This window comes from Penicillium griseofulvum (assembly GCF_001561935.1).
Source record: "Penicillium griseofulvum strain PG3 chromosome Unknown contig_80, whole genome shotgun sequence".
In the NCBI taxonomy this organism is placed as follows: domain Eukaryota; kingdom Fungi; phylum Ascomycota; class Eurotiomycetes; order Eurotiales; family Aspergillaceae; genus Penicillium; species Penicillium griseofulvum.
In genome coordinates, this window is record NW_024467471.1 from 287,259 (window position 1) to 309,874 (window position 22,616).

The 22,616-nt window shown below is 49.6% G+C and overlaps 5 protein-coding genes across 5 annotated transcripts; 3 read left to right on the forward strand and 2 right to left on the reverse strand.

Moving 5' to 3' along the window:
* Nucleotides 1–1,151: 1,151 nt before the first annotated feature.
* On the forward strand, nt 1,152–4,436 carry PGRI_011530 (cation-translocating P-type ATPase; the record flags this gene model as incomplete). The annotated part of the gene is made up of 1 exon (XM_040788866.1): nt 1,152–4,436. The coding sequence occupies one exon, from the start codon at nt 1,152–1,154 to the stop codon at nt 4,434–4,436; it is 3,285 nt and encodes a 1,094-aa protein (XP_040645819.1).
* A 776-nt stretch (nt 4,437–5,212) lies between these two features.
* Nucleotides 5,213–7,557, reverse strand: PGRI_011540 (putative TBC domain protein; the record flags this gene model as incomplete). The annotated part of the gene is made up of 2 exons (XM_040788867.1): nt 5,213–6,282; nt 6,339–7,557. The coding sequence occupies 2 exons, from the start codon at nt 7,555–7,557 to the stop codon at nt 5,213–5,215; spliced, it is 2,289 nt and encodes a 762-aa protein (XP_040645820.1).
* Nucleotides 7,558–8,333: 776 nt separating this feature from the next.
* PGRI_011550 (telomerase reverse transcriptase) lies at nt 8,334–12,308 on the reverse strand (the record flags this gene model as incomplete). Its single annotated transcript, XM_040788868.1, has 6 exons — nt 8,334–10,241; nt 10,292–10,732; nt 10,785–11,149; nt 11,207–11,446; nt 11,510–11,813; nt 11,871–12,308. 6 exons carry the CDS (start codon nt 12,306–12,308, stop codon nt 8,334–8,336), a joined length of 3,696 nt encoding a protein of 1,231 aa, XP_040645821.1.
* A 1,235-nt stretch (nt 12,309–13,543) lies between these two features.
* PGRI_011560 (putative Rho guanyl nucleotide exchange factor) lies at nt 13,544–19,268 on the forward strand (the record flags this gene model as incomplete). The annotated part of the gene is made up of 2 exons (XM_040788869.1): nt 13,544–18,061; nt 18,114–19,268. 2 exons carry the CDS (start codon nt 13,544–13,546, stop codon nt 19,266–19,268), a joined length of 5,673 nt encoding a protein of 1,890 aa, XP_040645822.1.
* Nucleotides 19,269–20,537: 1,269 nt separating this feature from the next.
* Nucleotides 20,538–21,594, forward strand: PGRI_011570 (Ulp1 protease family protein; the record flags this gene model as incomplete). Its single annotated transcript, XM_040788870.1, has 5 exons — nt 20,538–20,573; nt 20,624–20,651; nt 20,800–20,849; nt 20,909–20,928; nt 21,003–21,594. 5 exons carry the CDS (start codon nt 20,538–20,540, stop codon nt 21,592–21,594), a joined length of 726 nt encoding a protein of 241 aa, XP_040645823.1.
* Between the last annotated feature and the right edge of the window lie 1,022 nt (nt 21,595–22,616).

Genomic DNA, 22,616 nt, shown 5'->3' on the forward strand with positions numbered 1-22,616 from the left:
ATACAATGCCCTTTTATAAACCGGGATTAGAGTCAATTCCTTCCCTACAGATCTGGTGAAAAAGGACACGGGAAATGGCTTGTCCAACTCGAAATGTCTACATAGAGCTCATCAGATTTCACGAGTCAATTCTCCGGGAATATTCTGCGATTGGACGGGACAAACAACTCATTTAAAGAGTAATTTAAATTTTACCTAATCCTTTGAAGCCGCTCTTAGCGAAAGTGCAAGAAAAATTTGAATGCGGAAGCCTGCAATATGGAGTTGAATTGGGGTTGTTGTGAGGTCTTGAGTGAATCGGGAAGTGAATCGGTGGAGAGGAAAAATCCCTCAATGGTCAGGAAATAACACCTCAACTTGTGGCTGTGTACACTTTTTTCTTTTTTTCACTGGACTTTGCCTTATTTAGGAAATCTGCGGCATTTGTTCTTATCTGTTACAAGAAATCTCTTTTAATATAAGAAACTTGGAAGCTTTGTAGCTAAGAAGAAAAAAGTTAGGGCTGAGTATTGTATTGTCACAATTCTGGAGGTGCTGATTAATAATTGGTTCAAAGTAACTGTTTCAGAGTAATATTACGTCACAATATGTATATGTAATATACATAATCTCCATAGCCTTGGGAGCACATGTCTGTAGTGGTAACTATAAGCTTGAAAAGTACTAAGCTTATGGTACCTGGTTTGATATATGAATATCCACAGTTAAACAAGTACCTCGTTAAAGTATCATTTTCTGTGGGCCCTCTATTAGTATGGATCTAATGGATCTACTCCGTATGGATGTTATTTTTTTCTTTATTCCCTCAGGTCCATTCGTCTTTTCCCAGATCGGCAGTTCCCTCGATTTCGCGTGGCTCTCTACGTGGCTCTGCGTGATACATTTCTTGCATCAGGGAGAACCTTCCCAATTCATACTATAAGCTTAACCAGCTTGGGTTAAGGCAAATCGAATTCGTAAACCCTGGTTCTCTATATAAAAGGCTGATGGTCGCACACTTTTACTCTTCTATCTTTCTCTGACACCTCAGATATCCTTCCAAAGTCTACTCTTGCGGTATTCTCTAGGGCTCTTGCAGTGTACTTATATAGTCTCTGCCTTCCCTCAATTCTTTACTCTTCCCTCCAATCCTCTCTTATATACCCTCTTCCATGAATCCAGAAAAGAAGGACGTCGACGTCGAGTCGGAGGGCGATAAGCTCAAAGATGATGATCGTACTGGACGCTCCACGAAGATCACCTTCGAGCAGGGCTCCACCGCAGAGGGAGCTCGGTCGATCTATCAGCCGACTCAGGTCACTCGGCCTCGCTCACTGAGCCGTGATACCATTCGCAGCACCAGAAGCAGTATGCAGGGAAATGCTGAACTGCCAATTGAGTTCCGAACCCTTGCCATTCAGATTTCCGAATCCCAGAACGCCCCCAAGGAGGCCATTGTCGACCCACCAAAGGAGAAGCAGCCCCACCAAGACTACTTCGAGAGCTTGGACTACCACATCATCTCCACCGACAAGCTATGTCAAGAGTTCAATGTTGATCAGCGTACTGGTCTGAGCTCGTCCGCTGCAGCCGTACGTTTGCAGCGAGATGGCAAAAATGTCATCGCCCACCACAAGGAGAATTACCTCAAGAAGATCTTCTGGTATGTCTTTGGTGGATTCTGTTCGGTTCTTTGGGTTGGAGTCGTCATCTTCTTCATTTGCTGGAAGCCCCTCAGTGACCCCCCCTCGCCTCAAAACCTTGCCATGGCTGTCCTCATTCTCATCGTCATTGCTTTGCAAGCAAGCTTCTCAGCTTTCCAAGATTGGTCCACTGCGCGTGTCATGAACTCCATCCTAGATCTTCTCCCCGCAGAAGCCATGGTGATGCGTGATGGGAAACTCATTCACCTCCCTGCCTCGGATCTGGTTGCTGGTGACATCGTTCAGATTGCAATTGGAAACAAGGTCCCAGCCGACATGCGTCTCTTGACCAGCTCGGGCGATGTTCGCTTCGATCGTGCTATTCTAACAGGTGAGTCGGACGAGATTGAAGGTGCCATTGATTGCACCGAGAACAACTTTTTGGAGACTCGCAACATTGCCCTCATGGGAACCGGTGTCACTAATGGCAATGCTGTTGGCGTTGTCGTTCTGACCGGCTCCAACACCGTTATGGGCCGTATTGCGTCCATGACAGCTGGAGTCAAGCAAAAGAAAACCTTGATTCAACGTGAGATCAATCGCTTCGTCACAATTATTGTCGTTCTTACAGTCTTCTTGGCTTTGCTCATTCTATTCACCTGGCTGGGATGGCTGCACAAGGATCACCCTAGTTACATGAGTGTTGTGGCCATGCTGAACAATGTCATGGGATGTATTGTTGCCTTCATTCCCGAAGGTGTGCCTGTCGCCGTCGCCTTGACCCTCATGATGATTGCCAAGCGGATGAAGAAGACCAACATTTTGCCCAAGGGACTGGCAACCGTGGAGACTCTGGGCTGTGTGAATGTACTCTGCTCTGATAAGACCGGCACTCTCACCCAAAACCGTATGTTTGTCAAGTCACTCGGAATGGTCGACTGGGAATATAGCCTCGACGATTTAACTCCTGGAGAGTTCGGAGCTGTTGATCTTCCCGAAGGCCTACGAAATATGCTCCGAGCATCTGTTTTGTGCAATGATGCTGTCTTCGACCCAACTACGATCAATCTACCCGTTCATGAGCGTACTGTCAATGGCAATGCTACTGATGCTGCAGTTTTGAGATTTGGTGACAGTGTTGGATTGACCAACCCGACTGCCCTGGCTCCATATGAACGTGTGCACCAGATCCCCTTCAACTCGAAGAACAAGTGGATGCTTACCCTGCACCGTGATCCCAAATCTACCAAGGAGTTCATTATCTACGTTAAGGGAGCACCAGATGTGCTCTTGGATCGTTGCGCTACCTACTGGTCTGCTACTCACGATGCGATCCGTCCACTAGATACCACAGCGCGCGAAAAATTCTCGAATTACCAGGCCAAGCTATCACGCCGCGCAGAGCGCGTCATTGTCATCTGCCAACGTCGCTACATCCCACAGTCTGCCCCTGGATCAAATGATTTCACCAATGAGATGATCGAGAACGGTGTACAGGATCTCACAGTCCTCGGCATCTTCGGTATTGTCGATCCCCCACGCCCCGAGACGGCCTCAACTGTTGCAGCTTGCCGCAGGGCCGGTATCCGTTTCTTCATGGTTACCGGTGACTTCGGATTGACCGCGGCTGCCATCGCTCAAGAGATTGGAATCTATGACGGAGAAGCCGTGCCTGATACCATCGATGATCTCAAGGATGGCCTGGATCCAACAATGGAAACCAAAGTCCCCCGTTCACGACACAGCCTACTTCTCGAAGGACCTAGCCTGTCATCGCTGGGTACGGACGACTGGGAAACAGTCTGCGGCTACGAAGAGATTGTTTTCGCTCGCACCACCCCTGAGCAGAAACTCCGCATTGTGTCAGAACTCCAGGCTCGTGGCTACGTCGTTGCTGTGACAGGTGATGGTGTCAATGATGCTCCAGCTCTTCGTGCAGCAGATGTCGGTATAGCAGTCGGATCTGGCAGTGATGTTGCCATTGAGGCAGCTGATCTCGTACTCTTGGACAAGTTCGACTCTATCATTGAGGCTATTCGTCTTGGTCGCTTGGTCTTCCAGAATCTGCAGAAGGTTATCGCCTACCTACTCCCAGCAGGTAGTTGGTCCGAAATCTGGCCCGTCATCATGAACGTCTTCTTCGGCTGCCCTGCTCCCCTCAGTACCTTCCTCATGATCATTGTCTGTGTGTTCACCGATCTGTTCGTTTCTCTCGCCCTCATCATGGAGAAAGAAGAGTTCGACCTCCTCAGCCTGCCCCCTCGCCGTCCCACCAAGGACCACCTCATCAACCTCCGCATCTACGGCCAGTCGTACCTGTTCGTCGGTGTGATGGAAACCTTCAGTGCCCACGCCATGTTCTTCTTCTACATGTGGCGCCACGCCGGTATCTCCTTCTCCGACCTCATCTTCGCGTTCGAGAGCTACGGCGAGGGCTTCCACGGATACACCGCAGACGAGCTGAATCACTTTGTCGCCGTCGGCCAGTCTGTCTACTTCGTGACCCTGGTCATCATGCAATGGGGCAATGTCTTGTCAGTCCGCAGCAAGCGCATGTCCCTTCTTCAGGCCGATCCCATCCGTCCAGCCCGTCGCAACGTGTGGCTTCCTCTGTCCATCATCATTTCCCTGATCATCGCCATCTTCGTCACTGAAGTCCCCGGCATCCAGAGCATCTTCGGTACCGCCTCAGTCCCCATCATGTTCTGGTGCATCCCACTTGGTCTTGGAATGGGTGTCCTTTGTATGGATGAACTGCGCAAGCTGCTTGTCCGAGCCTTCCCCAAGGGCCCTATTGCCCGGATCTCGTGGTAAAGACACTTTGGAAATGATCGCCCATGAAAATATACCCACTGAAAGAAATCCCCGAACATGTGTTGCATGCTGCTTTGTTTAATCATTTATATGCCATATTTCAATGTTAATAGCTTGTTACGATAATTTTATAGCTTTACTGGACATAGTTACCAATAAAAAGAATGTTATATATGACCCATATCTTCGTTCTCTATGTATCTCTTCAGAGCCATAGCTCTCCCCCTTCCAAGCTTTGTTCTTGAGGAAATATTCACGTAGAAGTCGTGAGAGTCGGCTTTCAGAATACCAACACTACTCCCTCTAACTATGCAACAGTATATTTTCTAGTAAACACAATCTAAGATTGAGAAAGACCTGGATTGCTTGTAATACCACTAAACAAGTACGTACCAATGAAAACAGCGATGCATCAGGGCATGAAAGTCAGGAGGGCTAGAAATACAAGATGGAGAAGTAGCGGAAGGAAAAAGCAGGAAGTGAAAAAAAGACCAATCAATGAGCTAAGAATACTGGAGTCCCTGGGTGGGGAAAAAAGAAAATGTAACCAGAGAGAGAAACGAGTGGTTCTCAGTCCAAATATAGACGAATGCAGAAGACGGCTGTGCAGCGAGTGACATATGTGTATACGGGGCTGAAAGTAGATAGTATGGCAAGACAGATTGGCCAGGCTGTGATGTCGTGCTAGGCATTCTTTGGGATAGAGAGTGGATATCCCGATTGATGAGGTATCGTAGGGATGAAGTATGACAAGGAGGGAAGCGGAGAAAACAAGCCTATGAAACTGGTTGGCGCACCTTCCCAGCCTCGCGAACGGCATCCATAAATCCATCTTCGTTACCCGCAGCAGTAAGAACCCAATAATCAGCAATACCGGGGTTCTGGATCTGCCCACCGCCAAAGCCAGCTGCGGCAGGGGCGCTGTGCCGATCTTTGGGTTTCTGGGTGTTCGTTCCGAGATTGCGGGGACCCCAGCCTAGCACGTCGCGCACAGCAAGACGGGACTGGTCATCATTCTGGTGGAAGGAGAATAGCTGGGCCTGGAGACAGCCCAGAATGGCAACGGCGGATCGGATCATGATACGATCACCCTCGAAGACCCAGCAGTCCCAGACGCGGGAGATGCGCTCGAGGTCCAGGCCGTTGGTCAGCAGCGAGCGGAAGATCGGCTCCCAGATCTCTGCTTCAGAGAGGTGGAGGGTTTCGGCCAGATGAGCGTGTAGACGGGGGAACTTGTAACGCAAGGTGTCTGTGGCCAGTGTATAGGAGCGGGCCATGGCGCCACGGTCCCAAGTGAGGAACGCGACGGGTAAAGGACGATTGAGGGCGTTGGCCATTGCGAGGAAGGCGGAAGCAGGAGTAGGGAATTGCAGAACGAGAAGGCCGGCGATGGTGTGCAGGCCGTGAATGTAGCCTACGTCATTGCGGTACATGCAGTATGCCTGTAGGACGTCGATGAGGGTTTCCCGTAGTGGACCGCCTTCTTGGAAGAGGTTTAGATCTGGGAAGGCCTTCGGCACGTCGGTTTCGATCGCCTCAAAGCAATCCAGTAGCCTTTTGTTGTTCTCGCTTTCTGCATCCTTCTTACTTTGGAGATCCTTTGCTCGGCGTAGCGCCTTGGTAAAGGTTTCCTCTGTTAATGCTAGTTCGTTGCCAATCGCTTTTTTCCATATGTTACCACGATTGCGAGGGGGAATTCCACGCCACCATAGCTCGCGAATCCGGGGCTCGCGGAGAGCGCGGTCCCAATTCGGGTACACATATTCATCCCAGATGTTCTGCAGCGTTACTCGGGTGTTGTCCTTTTCACACTGTGCATTTGCATCCTTGGCAGCTTTGCGTTTCTCTGAGATCCCAATTAGGAGGCCGACAATACTTCAAGGATCTTCTCTTAGCACATACCGATTTCTCGAGACTGGGCCATCATTTGCTGATACTGCCTCAGGTGTCTTTTCTCCTCCTTCTGGTCCTTAGGTGGAAGCCAGCTTGGGCGTGTCCGCGTCAGAACCTTTTCTTTCTCCTTGCTAATTGGCAGCGGATCGATCATGATATTTGATTTCTGCAGGGGTGGTAAAAGGGTAGCATCACGGGATGCGCGATGGGAGTCCTCGCTAGACTTCCGTGGAGCACCGGTTTGAATATTCTCCTCCCGTTTGCGATCTCTATCATCAGCATGCAGCTCCAGAGCTTCAGTGATGATCTTTGCCTCCTCGGACAGGTCAGATAGAAAACTATTGTAGGAGTAGGTGCGAGGATTGCGTGGCGAAAGTTGTCCACGCTCCGGTCCTGCGGAGCTTGATCGCTGTATACGCTTCATGCGGGATGCCTTGGCCGTGTTTTCGGGTGACGCTGGCTTACTGGTTTCCGCTACGGTATGCTGGATAGGCAGTGGTCGTCTCCCGGGACTGCGACCACCCCCAGGGCTGCGGCCATTCGGACTGTCCGGCCGTGATGGAGACCGATCTTGAACTGGGCGTGGAGAGATAGGGATGTTCCAAAGACTTGCATCGTCCGGTAGTTCATCGTCCGAGTCGTGGTATTCTTCCTCCAGATCCTTAAGTGATTTGCGATTCGGTTGCCAGGTTTGTTTCTGTATGGGCACTCGTGCGGATAGCGGAGACAGAGCTAGGCTGGTGCTGCTCGAGGTGGAGCGGCTGGATGTCGGCCGTAGTGGTGAGACAGATCGTGAACGGCGAGGTTGCGATGGTGCCAGACCGGGTGACTGCAGTGTATTGCCCGAAACTCTCCGGTTTCCAGTTCTCACTGCGAGTGAGCTTGTCAATTGAGGGGCCTTGACCGATCCACTCTGAATCGGCGGTAGGGGGCTTCTGCGAGGTTTCGGAGTAGCGGTCAAGTCGCGAGTTGAGGCCGCAGGGACTTTGCTTGATATTCTAGCGGCGGGCGACCGTGCCATTACCCCAGCGCGGCCGTACGATCCTGTCTGATCGGCATATGACAAATCAGCGTCATCTTCCAAGCCAATGTCTTCGAAATTCGAGATGTCGGTAAAGATACTGTCCGGACCGTCTGGGTGAGAGGAGGAATGAAACGAGGAGGATTTGGAGGATTTGGACCCGGAGAGCTCGGGGGGAGAATTAGGTGTCGGGCAAATGGTAGTCATGGTCTCATGCAATTATTCAGACTTATTGATCCCCCACAGTTCTGATCTACCCGGGGGAAAAAACGGCGAGGAAATCGACGAGATGGTCGGAAGTCGAAAATGAACGCGAGAACCGGGGTTGAAGAGTGACCGAGGGTCAAAGAGGAACAATAACACCGCAATAGAAGTCAATTAATGTAGAAATGAATTGCAGGCACAGCCGCAGCCTGATGAGATCCAGATCAGGTGTAGTCGTGTAAATAGGGATGAGAGGATATTACGGGGTGACCATCGGGGGCCAAGGGAGAAGAGCGTAAACAAAAAAAAGGGGAGAAATGAATGTGGGGGAAAAAGTAAACAGAGAAGAAGGAGAAGATTCAAACGAGAGACAAGAGAGAAATCCAAAAGAGAGTGAAAAGAAGAAATGGTGATGCTGAAGTCTGCAAGCGGAAGCCTCAGGCCGCATCGGTCTGGCCGAGAACAGGGGGGTACCTCGGTGATACCTTGTACCACTAGTTCAAAAAGGGGGATAAAGAAGTACCAAGCAAGTATTAGAGTACATTTCTGGAGAAAACCGATCTCCCAGATGGGAAGGGATATACCTACACAGCCCTTGGGTCTCTGAACAATATCTTGTAAACCCCTGAACCATGACCTCTTTTCGGATTCAGTCGGATTTGTACTGTGTAAATAAGATGTGGCACAGTATGCAATATTTAATTGGCTCCATACAACTGTACAAATTTAGTAATTGGTACAATTACACTTAATTGGAAACATTCCAAGCACTCCATATTCTAGAAGCGCCATTCCTCAAACATTGCGTTTCCCCTTTTCACCACCTGCGTCATCCTTAAAGCCTCGGAATCTGACATAGGTCGAGCATCTTTGATCAGCGAGTCTAACCAGCGTAGCACCACTGAATACCGCGTTTGCTTGCGCTTCAAAACAAATCGAAACGCCGCAGAAGCTAGGTACTGAAGGTGTGATCGCTGGACAAAACACGAGAATGAAGACTCTGAATTACCAGCACGCCGGGCCTGAATCGTGTCAGCCGTCTGCGAAATTAGATCGCGAATGGTCTGTGTTATGATGGCAGGGCCGGGGTGCGCACGGCCCCGAAGGGACTTCATATAGCGATACATCTTCATGGCAGAAGTGATGAAGCTGCAGTAGAGGTTGGCCAGAACAACTGAGCGCGAATTATGCTCGTCATCGATGTACATGGGATGTAGCTGCAGGCGGAATGAAGAAAGCACTTTCCGGTAAAATGTGCGGCCCGGGAGGCGAGTGGCCTCGACGGTTAAGGTGTTGGAGAGTGTAGCAGCAGCTGATTCGCCCCCTTCTAGTATGCGGTCGCGATCGCGGTGGAATTCAAGCGTATGGGTGTCGATGAGACTACCACAATACGGGAATAATGGGCCCGCTTCAAGTCTGGGGAGCAAAATGCCATCAACCGCTGCGCTGAAATTGGCCATGCTTTTGGCTGGATTGACTTGCACACCGTACAATGGTTGACCCCGAATCATTACTTCCAGGAACTGCATTGCCACGGCTACATCCGGCGTGATCAGGAGAAAGTCGTCCACGAGTCGAAGGAGTAGAGAATCCTCGGGTTTGATAAAACCCAGTACCTTTCGCTCCAGCTCGGCGTAGAAGAAATTGCAAAGGATGCTGGATAGCACGGAGCCTTGAGGAATGCCGTTGCGTTGGCGGAAATATTTCTTGCCAATCTTCACGAGGTTGTTCCGGACATGTTCGTCGAGGAGTTCTAAAAGACTATCAGCGTCACGTTCTTGTGGTACTTGATTGTCAACAAAAACAGTGTTGGCCTTTCGCGCCGCGCCTCCGCTATTGACGAAATCAGGTAAACGTTGCGGTCTCATTGCAGGCGCAGCACGGCTCCTATATCTTCGTGTGGGTTTTTCTTGTTGCGCAGTAGGAGCAGGTGGTTGGAATTCCATGTACTTTGAGATACGGTAGCTCTCTTCAGAGACCAGGTCTTCGATAAGATCGAGCAACCTTTTCTGGGGGATAGTATCAAAACAAGCTTTGATGTCAAGCTTGACAAAGTACATCGGCGGGAGCTTGGTTCTCCAGGGTTTAGAGACCAAGGGCAGCCGTTTGGACAGCTGTTGTTTGTACGCCTTCAATCGGCGGTGCATGTCTCCAACGGAAAGCATTGACGAGCCCAACTTAGCTGGCGCTTTCTGGCGCTCGTATGTCAACATGCTATAGATAGGTGTGATACTTGAATTGATACTGGCAGTACGGTACATGCCCCGGTTCCATGTCGATTTCTTCCAGAGTTGTTTGCGAAGATTCAATATGGGCCGGAGGCCTGTAGATTTGGGAAGCAAACGGAGAGCTCCGAAACCAATAGACCGCCGCGCCAGCACGCGTTGGGCCTGGTCTGGCTCGAGCTCCTCAAACATCGTTGCTTTCAAGTCACCGAAAGGTTGCTGGGTCAAATGCTGCCACAGATCATGGCGGAAATAGAAAAGCCTGTTTCGGTGCGTTTGAGATTCGGTGACATAGAAGTGCGAACGAATAAGAGGAATAAGAATTGAATCGAAAATCCAAAACATGAATTCATGGAGTAGTTCAGTGCGTTTGTGTAGGTCAGACAGGGCAATCTTCGATCTTGTTTCAGATGGTGAAGTAGTCTGGACCTGAGCTGGCTCCAGCCAAGGAATGCTTGTTATCTGTGTGAATCAGTACGGCTTTGTCTCAGACGATCAGTTTCAGTACTAACCTTGACACCTTTGCATACTTCGTGCAGACTAAGACTTTCGAATCGGCGCAATTTGATAAATCGGTCAACATGTCTTAGGACAAGCTTAAAGTTCGAAATGCCATCCGGACCAACCCCCCAAAACTGTCGGGGGATCAATTTCTGGATCACCGCCCGACAAAATGCTGAGACAGAAGACGCCGGAGTCGCATAATCGGTTAGACTGACTTGAGTTTTTCGAATCACCGGTTGATTGGCATCGATTTCAGATGGGTCGGCAACGATATGCGGATCTGATCCGGAGACATCGCCTAAGGTCTGCGCCGATCTATCGCTTGACGACGGGCGGTTTATTTGCACCTGTGTTACTAAATTTGACTGGAGAGAGGAGATAGGCTCTCTTTTTTCGGCATCAGGTGTGGAAGTAACAGCGAATGCGCCAAGTCTCCTGGGCCCAGTTTGCTGCAAAATGTCAGCTACACAACCCTAGCCATCGTAAACGAAAGTGTCTCACTTCGGTCGGACAATAGTATCGCAGCAACTGTCCGTAAGAGCATTGTGCGTTGCACTTCCGGAGCTTCCAGACAAGCTCTATGGTGATTCCACGAAGCCTCTTAGGTACCTTGACATTTCCCAAGCTGCCACAATCTGCGTCTGTGAATTGATTACCAAGCTGGGGCCGCTGTAGTCGTTTCTCTTCTTCCAAACGAGATATCTCACTCTCACGAAACATGAAACTCTTCGAGGCATCCATTTTTTCGCGTGCATCCGGGCTCAAAGTGAAGACATTCAGCAGTCCAAATTGCCGGGGAAATATGTACTTCATTACATGGACTGTTTGCGCTATCGAATCAAGCGAAGAGAAGCGGCTAAGAACATCTAGAGCGGGTATTAGCATAACCCTAGAATGCGGTATCCAAAAGACGAAGCACGTACGTGTCTGTCCTAGTCCAGAGGATACTTCCTTTTTGGACTCGGCACGTCCATAGAGAATACGCCGTCGTAGAAACACAATGCTGTTTGGAGTTTGGAGTGTCTTATCGGAATTCTGTTTGCGTTCGGCTTTCTTTTTGGGATGTGTCTGATCACTGATAGGCGTTGGGCCTTGTGCTGTGGCAGCACACCTATTGTCTCCCAGGGAATCACTCAAAGGCTCAAGATCCGAGAGCGGTAAACCTAAAAAATCATTAGCACATTACGGCCAATCTCTCTCTCTCTTCACACTTTGACAAATCATACCGCTGAGTTGGTAGTATATACCCCTTTGAGCATCGATAGCGGCAAAAATTCCGCAATCGAACAGGAGCTGCATCATAATATCTTCCCCATTACTACCAAGCAAGCCAAGGACCTCTGCCCATGCACCCCTGGTGAGAACCTCGACATTTTGATTCCGAAATTGAGACACAATTCCTGGAATACTAGTAGCTTGGGCACTCCGTCCGATAGACTGGCGTTGGAAGCCATACGTCAACAAATGCTGGTGCTTTTGGTAGGGGCCATTGTTGTGATTGAATAGTTTCCAGATCACAAAATCAACCACCTGAAACAAGGGTCAGTAGTCTGGTACCTAAAAATGATTCGGCTACCGTGGACGCACCTCAGACTGTGGAGAGGTTGGTCCCGTATCGGTGCTGGTGAGAATCGATCGTGATTGAGACTCATTAAAAGATGAGTATTCCCTATGTCGCTCCGAATTGAGGGTCTCAGAAGACTCCTTCAACACACCCACCAGGGTGGAGTCTAGCAATTCCGCCAATGTTTCGGATTGTGCATTGGAGTCTTGGTCTTCACGCGAGTCCAATGTCAGGATGCGGCGCCGACGCGATTTGGAGGTCACGGGAAGTTGCTGGAGCAGGTACTCCCGCAAGGGTACGACATGTCGGTAGTACAGGGAGATAACGGGATGGCTTGTTTTTGTTTCCAGGGAAATTGGGCCATGGGGGTTTCTGAAACGGCCGGGAGATGTGGTGATACCAATGTGAGACGAGGACGTGGGACCGCGGTCCTTGATGGGTCTTTTCCGCTTCTTGCCCATGCTGGACTATTAGATAATTTCTTTTTCAGGACCCTTGTGGTTTTCCCAGATGGTTTACTCCATTGCAATAGGGTTAAATGAGTTCCCAATGACACGCGACGCGTCAAGGTTCGGCAAACAAGGGCGAATATATTCTCGCCTTTTGCCAATTTGGGCACCTTGCTAATATCAGTACTTTTGTATGTTGTACTCTTTATTGTTGAAGATGTGTGTATATATCTAGAAGGGACGAGTTGAAAACACGTGAAATTCAGGAACTCACCAATCAACGCTACCAATTAAACAACAAATTGAACCATGGAACCAGACGGTCTAGATACTTGGCCATTGCGTCTCCACTGCGTCATCCATGGGTCAGGGGATCAAATCTCGTTCCTGGAGATGTCGAGGTACAATAACTTCAATTTACAGTATTGTATTGTATATAGAAGTATTTCACTATCTATATCGTATATAAAAAATACTTACAACTTTGAATATTTATGTGAAATTACAGATGTATCATTTTTACCATTTAATAGGATCCATGGATCTATCTCCCTAACAATGAAGACAAAAGAAATCCACTTCCATCAGTTTCACTTTAAGCATTTCCTATCTAATTTCTCTCTTCTCTCTCTTCTTTATGTCCCAAATATTTTCCTCGATCTCACAACTCTTCCTGCACAAAAATATTGTTCAAAAAAAGATCGACACTGTAACTTCAACTTATTGTCCCTAGTGTATGTCAGCCCGATCAAAACGGATTGGCCCGGAGAGCTAACAAACTGGCCCACCGCCAGGATTCACTTTCAAACCCCTCAACTACTAGGTTCTATCACCTATCAGCGTCCACTGTTCATAGACAAAACACCAGTTTTGAGCTCGACCCTCTTATTCGCCCTTCCCCTCGCTACAGTGTAATCTCGGCAAGCGGCCGATCCTCGATCTCACCATTCTACCATTCTCCGATTCCCCCGATCCGAACTCCAAACCTTTTCGATTTAGGTTCGACGGGGGACATACCTAGGTATCCCCTCGATATCGGTTTATTTTTATTTTTATTTTTATGTGTCTCAAAAACATGAATGTTGAATGGGTGGACGCCACCCGAGAGGATTGCTTTGTAGCCTGAATCGACTCACCTGCGACATTCCCGTTGGGCGACCATCCCGGAACAACGCACCAACTCAACCCGTCCAGAACCGAAAGGCCGCGACCAGTCCACGTCGACCTGTCGGCCTGAAGCATGCAAGATGTCTGGCGGTGACGAGCAGGGTTTTGATGTCCGGTATCGCGAGCCGCCGCTGTTTGGGCGACAATCGTCGGCCCCGGCATTTGGCCAATCTGCCAATGATCACACTACCACTTCTTTAGACTCGCCGACCGACTCTTTCTCCTCCCAGGTACAATCATCGACCACGTATTTTCCACAACTGTCGGGCTCCATTCGACCCCATAATTCTTCCACTTCCACGAATCACCTGTCGGTTGATCAATTGCAAGATAGTAGAGGGCGGGAGTCTCCAGACCCTGCTGACTATTATCGCCAGCGTGGATCCCTGTCAGGGACTTCGTCCAATGTAAGAGAAGGGTTCGGCGATGTAATAACGGGCATGGCTGCGGCCGACTATCCTGCAGTCGGTGACAAAGTGTCACCCCTGCCAACAAACATGTTGGAGTCATCGCGCGCTAGACGTCAACCATATCGCTCAACCTCAGATTCTCCAACATTAGGAGCTCCCTCTACCAATATACCCCCGTTGCACACGAATCCAAGGTCACGACAGCCGTCATTCAAAGATCTTGTCAACAAGTTCAATAAAACCTCCGATCAGATCCTCCCTTTGCCATCTATTTCTCGTCCAACCTCAAGGGCACCAAGCCCTTCCGGAAGTGTTGACGGAGAGCGAAATCGGGTGTTGCCACGAAGTCGTCAGTATCGTGATTCCCTACCAGAATCGGCCACCTGCGATCCTCGACCGATAGTTGATTCGACCCCATCGTCACCAGAGGTAGAGAGATTCGGCCCACCCCTAGACACAAACGGTGTTATCCCGCCACCTCTGTTTCAACGGACCCCAGGGTCGCATCCTCGCCGGCCATTGTTTGGTGAACTGTTGCCGATAAACACACAGGTTCACAACGGAGTTTTATCGCGTCTGCAACAACGCCGCGGGTCGGATGGAAGTATTCCAAGCCCAAACCCAGCCTTCCTTGAGCATCACGATCAATATCCCGCAAGATCACCACTCACGCCTACTGCATGGTATCTTGGACATACAACTTCTTTGGAGGCCGTCCACGCCGGGATAAATAGCACCGGCAAACATCGCCGAGTTCAAAGTGACTTGGATAAAATAAGAGAACCCCTTGCAGAACCGTGGAATCCTGAAATGGCAGTACCTGCGCCCTTGCGCCGGACCAAGCCCGGCCATGGATCGCCCCCGGACAGTCCAAATTCCAAGTCTCGCATTCCTGTCTTCTCGCACCGTCTCGTCACTGCTTCCGGTCCCGAAAGCTTATCACCATCCTCCAATCCAACATTTAGCAGCCGATCAGCTGCCATTACCTCGCCGCCCAAGGGCAGTAGCCGCCTTCCTATTCCGTCGCCTAAACAAAGTCCTCCCCGCATGCCAGCAGACGATCCCGCTTCGTTCGCGACAACCTCTCGTGGTAGACGGGATCTAACAATTGGCCGAACCCGCAATCAATTATCCGAATCCAGCCGGCGACTTCAGGCCTACATCGCTGAGCCACCGCCTAAAAAGTCGCCTCCGTTGCGCAGTTCACGACCCCGACAACCCGTCTCACATGGTGCCTCAGTCTCCCCACGCTCCAAAATTGGGGATCGAGTTTTGAATTTACAAAAACAAGCCAAGCACAACGACTCGCGGTCTCGTCCTGCACGCAAATTACCTGAATTGGGCAAGGTTGATTTTGATGCTCGCCGCCGGCACATTCAACAGGCAATCAATCGACACTCAGGTAACCCGGGGGTTGAAAAGGATCAGAATGACAGAGGATCGGACACATCAGCTGCTGCAAAGCTTCGTCGTCACGCTTTGGCGCGAGAGCAGAAGACGAATGAAGATCTCAAGCAACCGACGGATGAACCTACAATTACCCCCAACCCGGTCATGACCGCCCCGTCATCCGATGAGATGGTCACGATGGTCAAAGAATTGAATGACTCGGTTGAATATAAGGAAAATAGAGTCCATGTCGTTCCTAGACTGCACCTCAATACTGCCCTCCCGGCATCGGATATAGCAGCGCCCCACACAACAATGGACTCTCCCACTCTCGGCCTCCCACAGGGCGTGAAGCCAACGTTTGTAGATGACGCACAGCCTAGCGTTGATGACACGACACACTCAGCCGCCACATCAGACTCCGGCGATACTCATATCACTACTTTTGATCCGGAGCCGCAGCCGGGGCTACTCCCGGACAATCCCAGCATTTCTCATCGAACTCTTCTGGATCAAATAATGCAAATCCGCGACAGCCCGAGTGACGACTCATGCGACGACGAACCTGATTGCAGTCTTTCAGAGAACGACGACAGAGAGTCCATCCAGATTATGCTTGGAGATACGACCTACTACAATTCGTCTAGTAGCACTAATACTCATGAGGCTGAGCATGCATCAATGAACCAGGCTCAAAAGAAGACTCATTCTCACAATCGATGGAGCATCAGTTCGTGGTCCTCTGTACAAAACCAACATTCCACCTGTGACGAGCAGTGTGACGAGAGTGGAGATGATTCTTTGCTCCAAGGCCGTGAAACTGAACCACCAACTGAAAGTTGTTCAGCTGTCTCAACAAGGCCAGCTTCAATAGCAGACAACGAATCACCAGGTCCAATCCAGGATCACGGCGTAATGGGACCGAACACACTCCGGGCATCTGACCAGTTTCGATCCGAACCCTTCTCTAACCCCCCAAGCTTGGCTAGATTAGGCAAATGGGATTCGAAGCGTGCCACTCAGCTCTATCTGGAGGAGTTGACGCGAGGCAGTAGCCATTACTCCGGCTCAGCAATTCACAACTCGTCTGAGCCCCGATCTCATCCCACCGATACACGTACAGATGGGCAACCCGATAGTTTGACTGACGATTCAGTCCTTATACCACGTGCTTCCGATAGACTCTCACACACAGCTAGTTTGGTTGGGCGTGATGATTGGGAACATGCATCTCCCTCTATCATGGACTGGATGCAGATCGCGGCTGAAGATGATGCTATGACCCCCAACACTGAAACCGATGGCATGCGTACTGAAGGGTTGCTCACACCCCGCGTGGTGCCCTCGGCAGTCCACGACATGGGTGCATCGAGTACAAACAGTGGTCTTGGACTCTCCGTTGGTATTCAAGCTTCCAGCGAACAGACACAGGCTCGTGTTTTCCCTTCGTCGACATTCCCCCCGCCCTCGGCAACTCATCTAATTGATAATGAACCTCTTGGGGGTCAAAATCCGCTTAAGCCATTGGGCCATATTGAACTCGATGACGGCGCACATAATGCTCCTAGAGCTGCGGGACATAGCCCGAGCAGCAGTCAAGACTCTTCTTTCCAAAATTTGGAGTCTATTCAATCTCCTGTAGCCGCTGATTCCTCCGCTACTTCACTTGTTCCGTCCACTGAGCAAACTACTCGCATTGAGCCAAAGGATTCGCCTTCTCCTGAACAACGTCGTCTCAAGAAGCGGCGCCACATAATCAAGGAACTTGTTGATACAGAACACACCTTTGGTCATGACATGATCATCATTGAGGACATCTACAAAAGGACCTCGCTCACGGTATTGGATCCCGATGATGTCAAGGTTCTCTTCGCCAATTCCGATCAAGTCGCGGCCTTCTCCGACAAATTCTTGTATGATCTCAAGCAAGCAGCTCAAAGCATCTACGTCATACCAAAGGCTCTACGGTGGACCAGCAAGCGAAAGCGCAACAACCAGCCTGCAGCTTCTACTACTCCGGAAGCCGATGAAGTAGCCGAGCTTGCGGGAATGTCAGAACTCGAGAAGGATCGCGCGACCTCCGTTGGTCAGATTTTTGTTACCCACATGGCGCAGATGGAAAAGGTGTACACCGACTACCTGAAGAACCACGATGCCGCAAACAAGAAGCTTCAGGTCGTGCAACGTAATCCGAAAGTGGGCTTTTGGCTGAGCGAATGCCAGAAGGGTGCCATGGATCTCACGACAGCCTGGGATTTAGACTCTTTGCTCGTTAAACCAGTGCAAAGAATCCTGAAATATCCTCTTATTCTCCGAGACCTATTAGAGTCTACGCCAAATGACCATCCCGACCGAGCTGCGATTGCCAGTGCTCTGGAAGAGGTCACAAATGTTTCTCATCGTATCAACGAGCTGAAGAAACGAGTAGACCTTGTTGGTCAAGCTGTCGGTCGAAAGCGCAACCAGTCCGATGTGCGTACCGGTCTGTCTAAAGCCTTTGGTCGCCGCACGGAGAAGTTCAGACAGCAAGTCGGCCTCTCCGACTTGTTTGAAGATAAAATCTATGATTCGCTAGCGCAGAAGCTTAGCGACGGTTATTTCCAGTTGCAGGTTGTCATGCGCGACGCTGAGAGTTACACCCGGGATATGCAACTATGTATGAACCAATTCAACGATTATGCCGATTCGATTGAAGGGATTATTAGCATGTCACCATCTCCGTATCCACAGTTGGAGAGCAAGTGGCATCAGTTCAAGGTGACAGTTCAGGAACTTGTGACAACTGCTCTCCCAGAACATGTAAGTTATGTCGTGTCTATAGCTGGAACAAAATGCTAAAGTTTAAACGCAGCTTGCGGTCGTCCGAAAAACGGTCATCGATCCGATGGTTGAATTACTAGGACTTTACAATGCACCCCAGCGAGTCATGCGGAAGCGCGACAAGCGACTCCCGGAATATGCGCGCTACAAGGCCATCAAGGACCGTGGCGACAAACCTGACAAGAAGACTATTGAGCAAGGGGAGCAATTCCTGGCTTTGAACGATACTTTGAAGGATGAGTTGCCTAAGCTCTATGCGTTGACTGCCAAACTGATGGCAGCCTGTCTGAAGAACTTTATCGAAATTCAAACAGTGTGGTTCAGCGTTCTACAGAAAAAGATTGGCGTTCATGTGGAATTGTTCCCCAATGACCTCGACAGGCTTATCAGCGACTTCAATAGTGACCACACTTTAATGGAGGCACGAATTGCGGAGCTAAGCTCTTGCAATGGGGCGATGATGGCTCATTCGCTCAATTTGATCCCACTTTCGCCCAGTGGACAGCAGAACCCCATATCGCCGCGCCGTCCTTCCACAGTGAATAGCTCAAACGCACGACCTGGGTCTATGAACGATGATTCACCCAAGGTTTCCCGGGATTTCAGCGTCGGCAGCCAATCATTCCAGTCCCCCCAGATGGAAAGCCACTCCAGCCGCAGCAGCCGTTACCGGGCTGATTCCACTCTATCTGGCCGAATCGTCCCAGGCACTCCAAATCAACTACTACAGCAAGTCACCAGCTCTCCCGCCCCTGCCAGAACGAGCGACATCGAGCCTTTCCCAAGCCTACCGAGACTCAGCCTAGATACTCCTTTCCTGGAGGATGTGATCAACAGCTCCTCGCACTCGAGCAATGCGCCAGCCTCCCCGACTGATCGATATTCGGGATTCTTCTCGTCCGCCATGCCCATGTCGGATGCGCCAAGTGAAACTGTTGTGGATGGACACTTTGAACGCAGCGCCCCTCCTATGGGTCCTGCGACGTTGTTCTGCGCGGCGAGTGTTTATGACTTTAACATCGACGCTCGCACTGAGGGCGGATATCCCTATCTAACTTACGCCTCCGGCGATATCTTCGACGTCATAGGCGAGAAGGGCGAGCTCTGGCTTGCCCGCAATCAGGACGATGCCACCAGGACAGTTGGGTGGATTTGGAACAAGCATTTTGCCCGACTCAGCACCTGAAACAACAATTTCACACCATGTTTTCGATGTATTCGTCAACTGTTTTTCGAAAATCTACAAGGAAAAGACGAACACAAACAAATAACACTAAGGTTTCATACTAACTGCAGGATCTACAGGATCATATTCCATGTTGCTTTTGCCTGATTCTTTCTTTCTTTCTGATCTGTCTTCATATTTCAAAATAATACCAATATCCCTGGAGACCAGGGGCAAAACGAAAGCTACCACATTGCAATGTTGCTGCTTTGTTGCTTTGACTTGCTTTGATCTTTGGCTTCGGCATCATCTCATGTTGATGACTTATGGTTTTCTTTCCTGTTTATCTCTGTTGCTTTGCTCCCATTCCTGTTCTATTTGATCTTTTATTTTGTGCGTTCCTTTCCTCCCATCTCCGCGCATGTTCTGAACTTCTTCTTCTACTGGAGCTCTGGGATGCACGTTTAGATACCCCTTCTGAATTCAATTCTTTAATAAATTCAAACTTATTCAAAGTATATAATGAATTACCTATAAATATCTTTATCAATTGTAATAGTATCAATATTGAAGTGATCCAATAGCCATCATGTGACCCCACATGTGACGCAGGCTGATCAACCCTTGGCCTGAAGTCCAGTTCTTTTGAGGATTTGTCCCTTGCCTTGTGTTCCAGGTCAGAACTGCCTCTTGTTCCTGTGTCTGATATTGTATCATCCTAACACTCGGTCTAGCCCTCCCCTGCATGGCCACTGCCTAATCTACTTCACTCTCAACCTTGGCATACTCCTCTACTCAGCTATTGTCCATAAAGCACAATTGAAACCAGCATTAGCATTCAAGCCCTTGATCCATCCTCCACTTCTCTTCTCCGCCAGCCATAAGGCTGACGGCCTTCCCCTCCGAAGCGCTCGCCCAATCCCGAGGTCCCGACCGGTCCCACTCCCACTCCGCCAGTGCAGAAACGGGGGAAACATTCGAGCCTCTCGCTCGGGACACTGCCGACGTCTCTTGCCTCCGACCTTGCTCGCCACTGCGAACGGGATTACACATTGCATCGCATTTACATTGCGGGGCGTCACGAGCTCTCTCAAGTTCTGCACAAGGATCCGCCCTGTTTATCAGAACCGCGATTTGTGGGGTTTGTCTTGGCTATCTGAGGAACGTATTGCGCGTTCTCGACTGTGGTGCAGTGTATAGCTTTCCTTGCCACGGCTTTCACGGACATATATTCCATCGGGTTGAAATCGGTTTTGTGATCAACTTCAACACACATATCATATTACCATCATGTTGCGCAAGGTACGCGGGCGGTTTGGCGATAAGGTGAGTTTGGCTCGATTTGGCACTAGCTACACAAGTACTGACGTGCGCAGTTGAACCCAGATGATGCTTTTTTGAGTTGTAAGTGTCTGGAGCAGAACCTGCTATCTTGGTGATCTGGAGATGGTATACTTACAAGTCGTCCTTGGGTGCTCATAGATTACGATGTCCGCTGTATGGAATCAACCCCGAAGCGAAGAGAGGTTCTAGGTGGCTAACGAGCATACAGTGACAAGAGAGGACATGCAAACTCTCAAGAACGACTGGCTCACAGATAATGTGGGTTATAATGGCGAGATAATCCTTCTGGCTGGTGCATATGAGCTAATTTGTCATAGATCATTTCGTTTTGGGAGGAGTAAGTCCCTAGAGTCGGTCTGACATCCTTCAAAGTCCCGAACATGGCACTGATGCCCGACTTTCTTGCTCTAGATATCTCGAACATGAATTCCTTACGCGATACAAATCCTCCAATATCATCCTTCTTCGCCCCAGCATGTCATTCATGATCCTCCAGACCCCCGATCCACGCACCCTCCGCGAAGCACTCCCGGACTTCAGTCGAGCCACCCACGTCTTCCTCCCCATCAACGACTGCCGCAATGTCTCCCAGGCAGAAGGAGGTACACATTGGTCCCTTCTGTTGATCTCGGTCGTCGACCGCATTGCATTCCACTATGACTCGCTCTACCAAGGAAACGTCTGGGAGGCAGACACAGTGACCCGCAAATTCGGATACCTCCTAAACATGCCCATTAGGTTTCTGCATCTGAACGACTCACCCCAGCAAGACGGCGGTAGCGACTGCGGGGTGTACGTGTGTATGAACATGCGGCATCTTCTTATGAAGCGGTTGCTGATGGCGAGCGCACATGAGAAGGTGAGTATGAGTCTCGGAGGGCGCAAGATCGACGCTAGTGGGTCTCGCAAAGAGATGGCCAAGATCATCGAAGGGTTCCGGAAAGAAGGCGAGCGCCGACGATCGTATGTTACCCTTGGTCGACCTAGCTGCACATCTCAGTAGGGGAAACAGAAGCAAGATGCTAATATTGGATTTTCTTTCAGAACAAGCGCCAGCCCTATGGGAAAGAAATCGAGAAGTCCTCCGCGTGTTGATTGATTTATCTTTCCTCGATTATTATTATGAGTTTACGTCTTCTTTATGTCTCCTTGCACACACTAACTCTTTTTCCAAAAGATAAACCTCACAAAAACTTGTGGACATTGCCCTGATGATCGTGTACTTACCAGCGTTGCATTACTTGAATGCGTATCATGAACTGCATACATAATTACCTTCAATTTAAGTTTCACAGCACCAACTATGCCGACAGAAAGTAATATTTCCTAAGGAACAAATAGCTGTAGTATCGGCATTGTACACTTTTATAATATCTGGATGATTTACAGGCAAAGGTAGGAACGGTGGCGGACTAGGCACATCGGTAATAGTGTAACCTCAGGCTGTCACCCTGGTTGTACCAGGTGGCGCCGTTGGAGTAGCCATTTGAATGATGGAGAAGAAGGCCGATGAGCCATAGGTTTTCGTCAACCTGCTTGATAGACTCTTCAATACCGTTTAGAGTCTGATTAGAGTCCTTGGCTTCATTACAGCCCCGTCTGTTTTGTATGTATCGACGAGATTGATGCTCGAAAGTCGGTGTAAGGGTGCTATGTGGCAGGGGTATGTAGAAACCTGTATGGAGTACGGAGTACTCCGTACTCCATACATCATGCTGTAAATACCCATAATCAGTGATTCATCACACTAGACATCGAGTCCCTCTTATGATATATCGAGTAGGGCATGTAAGCTGGTATATACCCCGGGCCCCCGGGTCCGACTTTAATGTACTGTTTCCATAGTTATGCATGTAGTGAGGAAGATGGCCAATTTTACACTGCACATATTCAATAAGAGATTGAGATCAAGACTTATGAACCAAAGAAGGTAAAAAAAAAACAAGTAGAAGTACAATTCTATAAACTTGAGCAGTGTTCCTCCAGGTAGTAGCTCCGTATCTTATCGCCGTGCGGAGCCAAAGT